Source organism: Eschrichtius robustus, chromosome 1, assembly GCF_028021215.1.
Source record: "Eschrichtius robustus isolate mEscRob2 chromosome 1, mEscRob2.pri, whole genome shotgun sequence".
Taxonomy (NCBI): Eukaryota; Metazoa; Chordata; class Mammalia; order Artiodactyla; family Eschrichtiidae; genus Eschrichtius; species Eschrichtius robustus.
The window spans coordinates 163,510,883-163,522,919 of NC_090824.1; the positions used below are offsets into that span (position 1 = coordinate 163,510,883).

At 41.6% G+C, this 12,037-nt stretch overlaps 1 protein-coding gene across 1 annotated transcript in view; it reads right to left on the reverse strand.

Moving 5' to 3' along the window:
• Positions 1–11,886, reverse strand: part of IQGAP1 (IQ motif containing GTPase activating protein 1) — a 100,318-nt gene extending 88,432 nt beyond the window's left edge. Inside the window, exons 1-2 of the mRNA XM_068558234.1 lie at positions 11,725–11,886; positions 9,818–9,917 (exon numbers count right to left, since the gene is read on the reverse strand). Coding sequence (XP_068414335.1) covers positions 9,818–9,917; positions 11,725–11,779 — 155 coding nt within the window. The 5' untranslated portion in view covers positions 11,780–11,886. The remainder of the gene's footprint in view (positions 1–9,817; positions 9,918–11,724) is intronic.
• Between the last annotated feature and the right edge of the window lie 151 nt (positions 11,887–12,037).

Here is a 12,037-nt window from a genome sequence, read left to right on the forward strand (position 1 = left end):
TTAAAAATGTTCAAAACAGGTCCTGCTACCAAAAGGTATCCCCACTGCTAAACTGTGAAACTGAAGGAATTATACAGAAATCAGAGACAGATCATCATGCAAAGCCAGAAAAATCACATTCCTAGAACAATGCCAACTTAGGCCCTCAAATATATTTTTACTGTTTTTTCAATTAGCAACATCAATATATATAAACAATTGTTGCTTTGACATTTAAGACTAGAAGAAATATATGCTAGATTAGGTCAAACTAATGGTCCACTTAGCCCACCCAGACTTTCCTAACCTTGACTGGTGGACAATCCAGTTAACACCGATTTCCTATGGTGACATCCACTCCAAGACTTAATGAAAATAAGGGGAATTGGTAAAGTAAACAACTCTCTTGGCTACAAGCTCCTTTTTTCCGTCTGAAAAGGATACTATATGTGTCACACTATTCTACATGAGCTAATCAGAGACCGTTTGATCTATTAACAAGAATAGAGAGGGAAAAGGAGTTAATAGTCCAAAATGAAAACTGCAATAGGACAAAGCAACTACCATTAACAGAACCAAAGAGGAAAATCAAGTTAGTCAAACAGAAGATATATGTGTAGGACACATATCTAGAAAGCTGACTTAAACAAAATGAAGATCAGTCATAAAACACTGTGCAGATCTAACCTACCAACAGGCACCCCCAAGACAGAACTACTGAATTAGAACCAATTATTAAAGATATAACAATTTCCTAGAGCTAAAATAAACAAACAAAAAAGATATGTCAAAAAAATAAAATAAAAGTAAATAAAAGTCAAGCAGTATTAATAATCCCTTAAAAAAAAAAAGTTATAAGTCAAGAAGAGTCTCCACAGTACAGGCTAAATTACTAACCCGGTATCAACTCTAATATGTAACATGGGGAAACTTTAAGAAATAAGAATTTTTACAAGTTTCAAATTGTGAAAAAGTATTTTAAAAATGTTACTTTTCATGGAGCTAAAAATCAAACTAGTGTCAGATGTTGTTTCTCATTAATAAGTACAAAAAAATGAAGTCACACATTTCTTCAAGAAAAATGAAGGGAATTCCCCGGTAGGCCAGTGCTTGGGACTCTAAGCTTTAAGAGTGCTTTAAGTGCTTTCATTGCCGTGGGCCCAGGTTCAATCCCTGGTCCAGGAACTAAGATCCCACAGGCTTTGTGGTACAGCACTCCCTACCCCCCACCTCCCTCCAAATAAAGAAATACATTTCACCATAAAAGAATAAAAAGTCTAGAAACAGAACTTTATGTAATTTAATATTTGACATACTAGATGTCAGTTGCTAATAGGTAGTAAAAGATTATTTTTAAGTAATATCAGAATAATTTAGAAACACCATGAAATTTAAAGACTTAGATGCTTAAAAAATTAAATAACTATATCATAGGAAAGTTAACAGAATATAAAACTTCAAATTTTAGCAAGGCCTTACATAAATTAAACTATCTAGATAGATAGAAGAAATTACAAAGAGAAAGATTAACACTTGAACTGCATAAAATTTTAAACTTCCATACAGTGAAAGAATAAAATGGAAAATCAAGAGAAAATGTTTGTAGCAATACCACAGGTTGACACCCATATTATAAGAGAGCTCGCGAAAGTCAACATCATGACCCTAGACGACAGACAAATGTCATCAACAACTTGCATAAAATAAAGATGGTACACAAATATATGGGGAAATGTTTACTCTTTCCAGAAATCAAAGCAATACAACTTTTGGAATAAGCCTAAATAAAGTATGGACATTATGTATCCATTGAAAATAGTAATTAAGGTGACAATACAGCAATTTAAAAATCTAAATTCATGATTATCACTAACTAAAAATTATATACTCAGACAGTTTTTCCTTTTTCTTATTCCATTCCTTTTTTATTATAAAATTCATGATCATTGTAAAAAGCATTTTAAATATATGGAAAAGCATTAAGTAAAAAGGAAAAGTCTTCTCATACCCTCCAATCCCTAGAGGTATCCTCTGTTTCTGGTGTTTCCTTTCAGACAACAGCTTAAGTATGAAGTGAAAAAACTAAGAGCTACCAACATTTAGAACCTTGAAAGTGCCCAGAAAATTCCCCAGAAAAGTTTATGAATGCCTCTTCATCTTCATATTAAATCTGCTTTTGCCCCAAGGACCAGGATAAAGAATACATTTATCGAGTGCCTACTGTATTTCAGACACTGTGCCAGGCACTTAACCCCCACAGCAACTCCCTAAGATGCACAGTATCTCCATTCTGCAAAGTACAAACTTAGGCTCTACTCCCTAGGTTAAGTAACTTGAAAAACCAGAATCAGAACTTACACCTGCCAAAACTGAAAGTCCTCGTTCTTTTCACTTTGCGTATCTCAAAAGTCAAGATTTTCAAAGACATTTTATTCAGGCTTTTAAAATTTGTTTGACTTCATTATAAGTGTTATCAGATTACAGTAATATGACTTTTCTTAGTTATCACAGCAGCTACTAACTAGTTGACTGCCTAATATATACCAGAAACTGCCCACATTTCTCAACTGTAAATTTTGCTAAGTGTCTCAGCTACACTGTAGAGTCGCTTTTCCTGGCTGCTAGGAACATATCCTCCCATTTGTAACATTGTAATAATATGAAAAAGCACTCTTGGTTTGAATCACTTTTATCACTTTTAAAGACAACCCACTTCTTACCATAGACTCTGTCCAAGGCAGTTGCACTAAGTTTCACAAAAAAGAGATTTTCTATTATTCAACATAGTTTTGGAAGTCCTAGCCATGGCAATCAAAGAAGAAAAAGAAATAAAAGGAACACAAATTGGAAAAGAAGAAGTAAAACTGTCACTGTTTGCAGATGACATGATACTATACATAGAGAATCTTAAAGATGCCACCAGAAAACTACTAGAGCTAATCAACGAATTTGGTAAAGTTGCAGGATACAAAATTAATGCACAGAAATCTCTTGCATTCCTATACACTAATGATGAAAAATCTGAATGAGAAATTAAGGAAACACTCCCATTTACCATTGTAACAAAAAGAATAAAATACCTAGGAAGAAACCTACCTAGGGAGACAAAAGACCTGTATGCAGAAAACTATAAGACACTGATGAAAGAAATTAAAGATGATACCAACAGATGGAGAGATATGCCATGTTCTTGGATTGGAAGAATCAATATTGTGAAAATGACTATATTACCCAAAGCAATCTACAGATTCAATGCAATCCCTATCAAATTTTACCAATGGCATTTTTTTACAGTACTAGAACAAAAAATCTTAAAATTTGTATGGAGACACAAAAGACCCCGAATAGCCAAAGCAGTCTTGGAAAAAAATGGAGCTGGAGGAATCAGACTCCCTGACTTCAGACTATACTACAAAGCTACAGTAATCAAGACAATACAGTACTGGCACAAAAACAGAAACATTGATCAATGGAACAAGATAGAAAGCCCAGAGATAAACCCAGGCACCTATGGTCAACTAATCTATGACACAGGAGGCAAGGATATACAATGGAGAGAAGACAGTCTCTTCAATAAGTGGTGCTGAGAAAACTGGACAGCTACATGTAAAAGAATGAAATTACAACACTCCCTAACACCATACACAAAAATAAACTCAAAATGGATTAGAGACCTAAATGTAAGACCAGACACTATAAAACTCTTAGAGGAAAACACAGGAAGAACAGTCTTTGACATAAATCACAGTAAGATCTTTTTTGATCCACCTCCTAGAGTAAGGGAAATAAAAACAAAAATAAACAAATGGGACCTAATGAAACTTAAAAGCTTTTGCACAGCAAAGGAAACCATAAACAAGACGAAAAGACAACCCTAAGAATGGGAGAAAATATTTGCAAACGAATCAATGGACAAAGGATTAATCTCCAAAATATATAAACAGCTCATTCAGCTCAATATTAAAAAAACAAACAACCCAATCAAAAAATGGGCAGAAGACCTAAATAGACATTTCTCCAAAGAAGACATACAGATGGCCAAGAAGCACATGAAAAGCTGCTCAACATCACTAATTATTAGAGAAATGCAAATCAAAACTACAATGAGGTATCACCTCACACCAGTTAGAATGGGCATCATCAGAAAATCTACAAACAACAAATGCTGGAGAGGGTGTGGAGAAAAGGGAACCCTCTTGCACTGTTGGTGGGAATGTAAATTGATACAGCCGCTATGGAGAACAGTATGGAGGTTCCCAAAAAAACTAAAAATAGAACTACCATACGACCCAGCAATCCCACTACTGGGCATATACCCAGAGAAAACTGTAATTCAAAAAGACACATGCACCCTAATGTTCATTGCAGCACTATTTACAATAGCCAGGAAGCAACCTAAATGCCCATCGACAGACGAATGGATAAAGATAAATGGATAAAGAAGATGTGGTACAGATATACAATGGAATATTACTCAGCCATAAGAAGGAACGAAATTGGGTCATTTGTAGAAACGTGGATGGATCTAGAGACTGTCATACAGAGTCAAGTAAGTAAGAAAGAGAAAAACAAATATCGTATATTAACACATATATGTGGAACCTAGAAAAATGGTACAGATGAACCAGTCTGCAGGGCAGAAATTGAGACACAGATGTAGAGAACAAACGTATGGACACCAAGGGGGCAAAGCGGCAGGGGGTGGTGGTGGTGGTGTGATGTATTGGGAGATTGGGATTGACATGTATACACTGATGTGTATAAAATGGATGACTAATAAGAACCTGCTGTATAAAAAAAATAAATAAATAAATAAATAAAATAAATAAATAAAAAAAATTCAAAAATTCAAAAAAAAAAAAAAGAGATTTTCATCTATGTCACCATTTTAAGAGTTAAGAATAAATCCCACCCCATACTTCTCCTTGATAATCATAAATACATGAATGCATCCAGCTTGTAGTCCCAAAGTACCATTAAAAAGCTACGTTTTTTGTGGCCCCTTAATCATACTGGGTCTCATGAAGCGATTAGTTTTCTCATTTGCAAAAGGAAAGCTTGGGTCAATCTAAAAATGATTCTCCTCAATCTCTTAGTGATACTCCTTCATTTGAGAATTCTAGAAGCTGGTGCGCAAGCTTCTAGTTAAACGTCTTTAATTTCTCTTTTCATGATCACAGTGTGCCAGCCTAGATATATCCAGATGTTACTGGAATTCTGATTTCACTTAGAGGAGAGGAGATCTGATGAGCCCATCCTGGAAAATGTTCGATGCCAACAACAAAGACATACGCACAAAAGAGAATTTGTTCTCAAGAGCTGATTTCTTTCCAAGATACTTTTTCAATTCCCCTAAATTACAGAAGGTAAAGTGCCTCTACTTAGTGTTAAGCTCTTTTTAACATCACATGGTTTTTGACAGCCTCCAGCCAGCCACAGCCTTCACTTTCCACCCCTTGTGGGGGGAGGGGTGTGCCCTGCCCGTGAGCTGAGGTATGGACACTGAGCAGGAGGAAGGTGGCCCATGACAGGCTCAAAAGGGCATACCAGCAAGCCTCTGAAAGAAGGAATCCTAAATTGTTAAACTCGAGGAGTGCTGGAATTAACCTTCCTCCTGCGACCTTTAACCTAACTCAATTTTCTCCCATTTCTAGTACTACTCATACATTCTCCTCCTCTGCAGACTGCCCTCTTCTGCCCTGACTGTTATGTTCTCTTCTTGGTTCTTTTCACCTGAACCTTCTTTCTTTTTTTCTTTTCTTTCTTTCTTTCTTTATTTACTTATTTATTTTTGGTTGTGTTGGTTCTTTGTTGCTGTTTCCAGGCTTTCTCTAGTTGCAGCAAGCGGGGGCTACTCTTCGTTGCGATGCGCGGGCTTCTCATTGCAGTGGCTTCTCTTGTTGGGGAGCATGGGCTCTAGGCGCATGGGCTTCAGCAGTGGTGGCTCGCGGGCTCTAGAGCGCAGGCTCAGTAGCTGTGGCCCATGGGCTCAGTTGCTCCACGGTATGTGGGATCTTCCCGGACCAGGGTTCGAACCCGTGTCCCCTGCATTGGCAGGAGGATTCTTTTTGTTTCTTTGTTTGTTTGTTTGTTTAAAGATTGATTGATTGATTGATTGATTGCTATGTTGGGTCTTCGTTTCTGTGCTAGGGCTTTCTTTAGTTGCGGCAAGCGGGGGCCACTCTTCATCGCGGTGCGCGGGCCTCTCACTGTCACGGCCTCTCTTGTTGCGGAGCACAGGCTCCAGACACGCAGGCTCAGTAGTTGTGGCTCACGGGCCTAGCTCCTCCGCGGCATGTGGGATCCTCCCAGACCAGGGCTCGAACCCGTGTCCCCTGCATTAGCAGGCAGATTCTCAACCACTGCGCCACCAGGGAAGCCCGGCAGGAGGATTCTTAACCACTGTGCCACCAGGGAAGTCCCTGATCTTTCTATTACTTTTTCCTGTCCAAGACCTGAGCACCTACCGTATCTCACTATTTAAACCTCACCTCTTTCAATTGAGTGAAAATGCTATTTACCTCTACTATACAACTGCTCCTGAGCCAAAACAAATGTAAAGCCCAATCAGAACAAGCAAAAGGATAAAACTAAACCCACATTTAAGCATAAATACATAATTTAAGATGTCTTGCTTTATAAAGTCCTTGGTCTGCTCTGCAGCCCTTAGCATAAAACCCTGAATCCTTAGATGATATTTCATTAGACCAATAACTTAATTTCCATATTTAAACTACTCTCCAAACAATAAAGAAAAGCAGAATCTCTATATTTTCTATTTTGCAAGCATTCCCAAAGTGCATACTTTTATAGAATCACTCCTAAATTTTCCCGCTTAACCTCTTAGGGAAACACAAATTCACAACACATTCTCATTTCTCTACATACACTCGTACTTATACTCCCTGTCTGCACACATTTATATGCTCTCCCTCTCTACAGACTCTCCTCTCTTCCCACAAAAGAGCTGTTATAGGTACAGAAGAAAATCGAGTGCCCTAGGATACACAATGGGGCCACTGTGCTATAAGGTGGAGCTTTTAGTGGGAGGAGTAGCAGTATTATAAATAGAACTAAAGAGGGGAACCTTTTCTCCCTTGGATCTCTGCGATCTTTCTTCCTGGCCTTGGAGTGGGTGTAAATTCCAGACCTTGGGACTCCTCCAACTTGGGAGGGGTGGAGGTTATGAAGGAAACAGGATGGGGCCAATCCAAAAAGGCAAAACGGACTTGTACTAGAGGGTAAAGAGGGGCCCCAGAAGCACACAAGGTACAACCCAGCTCACCAGGGTAGAAGACACAACTGGGAGCTGAAGTCGCAGCTAATAAGGAAGAGCATGTGATTTGTCTGCGGTGCACCTTGAACACTTTTTAGGGGTGGCTGCAGTCACATCAGGTGGCCAGGAGGGACCCCAGTCCTCTTTTTTCAGTATGACATTCCCGGGCTTCTTTTCCTAGCCCTGTCTAGTTGTAAAGTCTAAATAGGTGCTTCCAAAGTTGATTTTCTAATCAAAGCTTTAAACAAAAACAAAAAAATCACTGCACCCAGATTTTATATGATTGCCTCCATAAAATAAACCAGGCACATTTCCTCGATGCGAGGCCAAAGTGCAGACTGTACAAGGACAATATGCCGCTATTATGCTCGCCCTTATAACCAAAAGCATGGAAAATAAAGACTATCACAAATGTCTCACTGCCTTAGTTACTTCCTAAGTATGCAGAAGCACCCAACTAAAAAACGTCCCAGGGGATCATGGTCACTGGAAGGATTTTAATGGAAATGGGACATTCTTCTATTCTGGGAAAAAAACACCTGACAGAAAAGAATATGCTCTGGAGTAGACGGAAATGAAGTGCCCTTGTAGTGCAGCGCTTGAAGAAGGAAATGTGATAAAGGACATCATCCTATTCAGGCTATCATAACCTAGCATAAGGTAGAGTTCTAAAATATTTTCAATCTCTTTTCTCTACTCGGGGGGACCATCAGAACCACTAGAAGCATTTAAAATATACAGGTATCTGGACCTTCCAGCCTAGATCTACTGAAGCAGAATCCCTGTGGTAAGGCCCAGGTAGCCTTTTTTTTTTTTTAAAGTTCCCCAGATGATTCTAAGGTACACACCTGGTTAAAAACCATTCTATAAAATGATGAAAACTATTCTTCAATCAAGAAAACTACAAGTAGACCGTGGACATTCAGGCCTCAGTTTCCTCGCTGAAATGAGATGGCTGAACTAGATTAGTAGTGGAACTGGGGAATTCCCTGGTGGCCCACTGGTTAGGACTCTGTGCTTTCACACTACCGAGTGCATAGGCTTGATCTCTGGTCAGGGAACTAAGATCCCACAAGCCGCGTGGAGTGGCCAAATTAAAAATAATCATAATAATAATAATAATAGTGAAACTGGATTAGTGGTAGCAAGGGGATGTTAGCCAAGATACCCTTTTTAAAAAAGGGAATTTTACTGCGGAAACCCAATATTAAAAGCAGAAAAGCTTTTGACGGGGGGAGGAAGGTAGGTTGAAGCCCTTTTCTCTCACCCCTAGGTCACCCCAACAAAGACACCAAGACTTCACAGAGCCCAAGATGGTCTCTCATACCAGCTACAGCTTTCAAATTGTTTATCTTCCAAAACTAGATCTAGTCCATAACTTAAGTAGCAGAGGACATAATATTTTTGTTCACAGGATCCTTACAAACTTTGTATGAGAAACATCCCCCTTTCTACTAACACATTCACCTCCTTCGGTATAACCTTCCATTTAGAAAAACAAGTGTTATTACCATTCTCTCCACCTAAATCATCACTAATCCCCTCACAACCCTCCCCCAATCTAATGGAAGGGCTTTTAGCTCAGAAAAGAAGCCCAGATTCAAGAAGATGCACCAAATGCATGTTAGTGGTAGCCCCAGGAATGGAAAGGAGAATGAGACCAGGGAGGTGCACAAAGGGGACTCCAACTCTGTCTTTTGAGAGAAAAGGGAAAAAATCTGAAGGGCTAACATTTGCTAGTTTTGGAATACATGGATGTTTATTGTATTGCTCTCTGGACTTTCCTGTAGCGTTTAAGATTTTCAAAACTAAAAAGACAAAACAAGACAAAAAACAGTCTTGTTTATTAGCACCATTTGAAACATCCTTGATTTTCATTAGACTTTAACCACAAAACCTCTCATTATCCCTTGCTGGCCTTTTCCACCAAAGCTCACTTATAGGATACATGATCTGTAATTACATCTATCTACCCTGGGACTTTGCAAAAAAACACAAGCACCAGAACAAAAGAAATGAACTACTGATAGCAAATCGACACTCTAAGACCACAAGGTCTTAGAGCATCTGAAAAAAGAAAACAGCAGTTGTACATTCACTTCACAAAGAATGCACAGGACACTGCCTTTGGTAAACAGACTTTGAATATTGCCGAATGGATGGATCCATACCCAGAGTACTGCCAAGAGGAGAATGGACCCAATTCATATATAAATCAAAACCAGTGAAGAACCGGTGAAACATTAAGGCCAAAAACGTCAAACCTTAAAATTGTTTTTCTTCCCTATAGCTGGTTGTGCCCAAAACATGCACCATAAGCATAAAACTGAACAACACAAATCTGGAAATTTTTCAGTATACGTAGGTGTCCATCAGACTGTTTCATGATAAACTGCCATCAAGGCTACTTGCTCCCATGAAAAAAATATCCTACCTATACTTACTTATTCCTTCAAACTACCTGCCTCTCACAGTCACACCTACAACACACTCAGAGATCTTTATCTTTGTTCACACCAGATCAGCTCCCTTCTCCCAATCTTCTCTCCAGCCAACCTTTACCTCTTTGCTTCTTCCAAATGACAAAGGTACTCATAAGCCACATTCTGACGTCTCCTTTCATCCATCTCCTCTGCAGTAAGTCTCTCATTATCCAGGACCGCTAAAACATGAAAGAAAGAATGTAAGCGCAAGAATCTGTACCCTTCCTGAGCGATAAAAGAATGCCATAGCATCAAATTCCTGCTAGTCACCTAGAGAGTCAGGGTAACGTGTGGACAGCCGGAGGTACTATCAATACAATTACTTTCCTAAGACAGGAACCATGGGGTTTCAACTATATTTATCCTAATCTTTGTTTAAAAGTACAATATTATGAACATGTACTAAATTTCAGTGTGACTTGAAAAATACTGACTTGAGATTCTGGTCCAAATTTGTGCTGGTCTATCTGCCAGACTCTCTCTAAATGCAGAGCTGTTCATGGTCTTTTTTTCCCCACTCTTTTATGAATCACTAAAGCCAGCAGTCATTGAGAACTAAGTGGCAGCAACTGTACTATGCATTTTACATGCATTCTTTCATGGAAGTCCCACAACAATCCTGTGATTATCACTCCCGTTTTACAAATGAGGAAACTGAGGCTGGTTGACCTTTGTCCCACGGCTAATAAATAAATGGTGGGGCCTGGATTCAACCCCAGGCAGTCTGTCTCAAGAGCCTATAAGATTAACTTCAAAGCAATCTGCTTCCTTTAATGGGCACCCAGGATATGGAATAAATTCCTAACTCCTGGGGTTGGCATTCAATGCCTTTCCCAATTTAGCCCCAACTACTTTTGGTAACTCTTCTCCCTCTCCCTCCTCTCCCTCCCACCACTGTGCACTCCACACCACTCAGTTCCCAACACACACAGCGCTCTTCTACTCTTCAATACCTTAGTTCCTGCTCTTCCTCTCCACGTCCTGTCTCCTGCCCCACCCTGCCCTGTCAAACTACACAGCATCCTGCAAGGCTCTGATCAAATGTCCTATCTGTGTTCCTACTGCCTTCCCCAAGCCCCTCCTCCTCACCCACATTACTGTTTAAGCCTAGTTACTTCACATGGCATCTTTATTTCTATCCCTCCTTATTATCATTAGATAATACACCTGCCCGCCTCTCTGATTAAAACGTTCTTTGAAAGCGGGACCTGCTCTTACTAATCTTTAATGTCACAAACGTGACACAATACCTCCCATGTAACTGCTCAGTGAAATTATCCTAAAACATAACATTATTCGCAAGAATATAAAATAAAATGGAAAACCTCAAGACTCTAAAGGACTCTCCTTTGGCCAGTGGTAACTATCCCGCCTGCAGTTCAGTGATGTCCCAGGACAGGGACAGAAAATGAGGTTCGGAAAATGAGGAAGTCAGAGGTTTGGGTTTGTTTTTTTTTTTTTTTTTTTTCCCACTTTTGAGATCCTGACGAGGGAACTAAGCCCGAGAAAGCTGAAGTGACTTGTCCAGGGCCGCACCTCTCAGCTAGCCTGGGGTCGGGGAGGTCTGGACCCTGGGTCTACCTCGCAGGCAGCACTCGGGCAGCACCTTCCCAGGAAGCCCGAGCAGAGCCCGCGTCTCGGGTCTCCGGTCCCCGGGACACGCCCTGCACCGTCCTCCTGCCACCTCACCCTAGGCCATCTCCCCAATCTCGGTCGAGCTGGGAGTCGGGAGGCGCTGGGTGGGGCCCTCCAGCCACCGCTCCCGGGACAAGGCGGGGAGGCCGCCTGGGTCCTCCCCGCCGCCTCGGAGACCGAGAGGGCGCGGGCTGCGGGCCTCGCCGCCCGCCACCTCGCCGCACCGGCTCTTCCGGGTCCGCGCGGCCCACAGCCGCCCTGCCCCACCCGCCCAGCGAGCCCCCGGGAAAACGGCGCCTCAGAGGCAGCGAGCCCGCCCCGAGACCCCAGCGCCGCGGAGCCCACACTCACAGCCATAGTGTGGCCGAGCCACACCCAGTCCGTCAACCTCGTCCGCTGCGGACATGGCGGCCGAGCCCGGGTCTCAGCTCAGGAAGCCGCAAAACCTTGGAGGAGCGGGCGGCGGCGGCTACAGCTCCTGCAGACTGCGCGAGCTGCCCCGGTCCCTGTGGCCCCGCCCCGCGCCGCAGGCCCCACCCGCAGACCCCACCCCAGCGGCCCCGCCCTGCCGCGCCGACCGCAGCGGAAGGAAGGAGGCGGGGCCTGAGCCTCCCGACCCCGCCCCTAGCCCCGCCCTGCTACCGCAACGCCCTCAGGAGGCGGA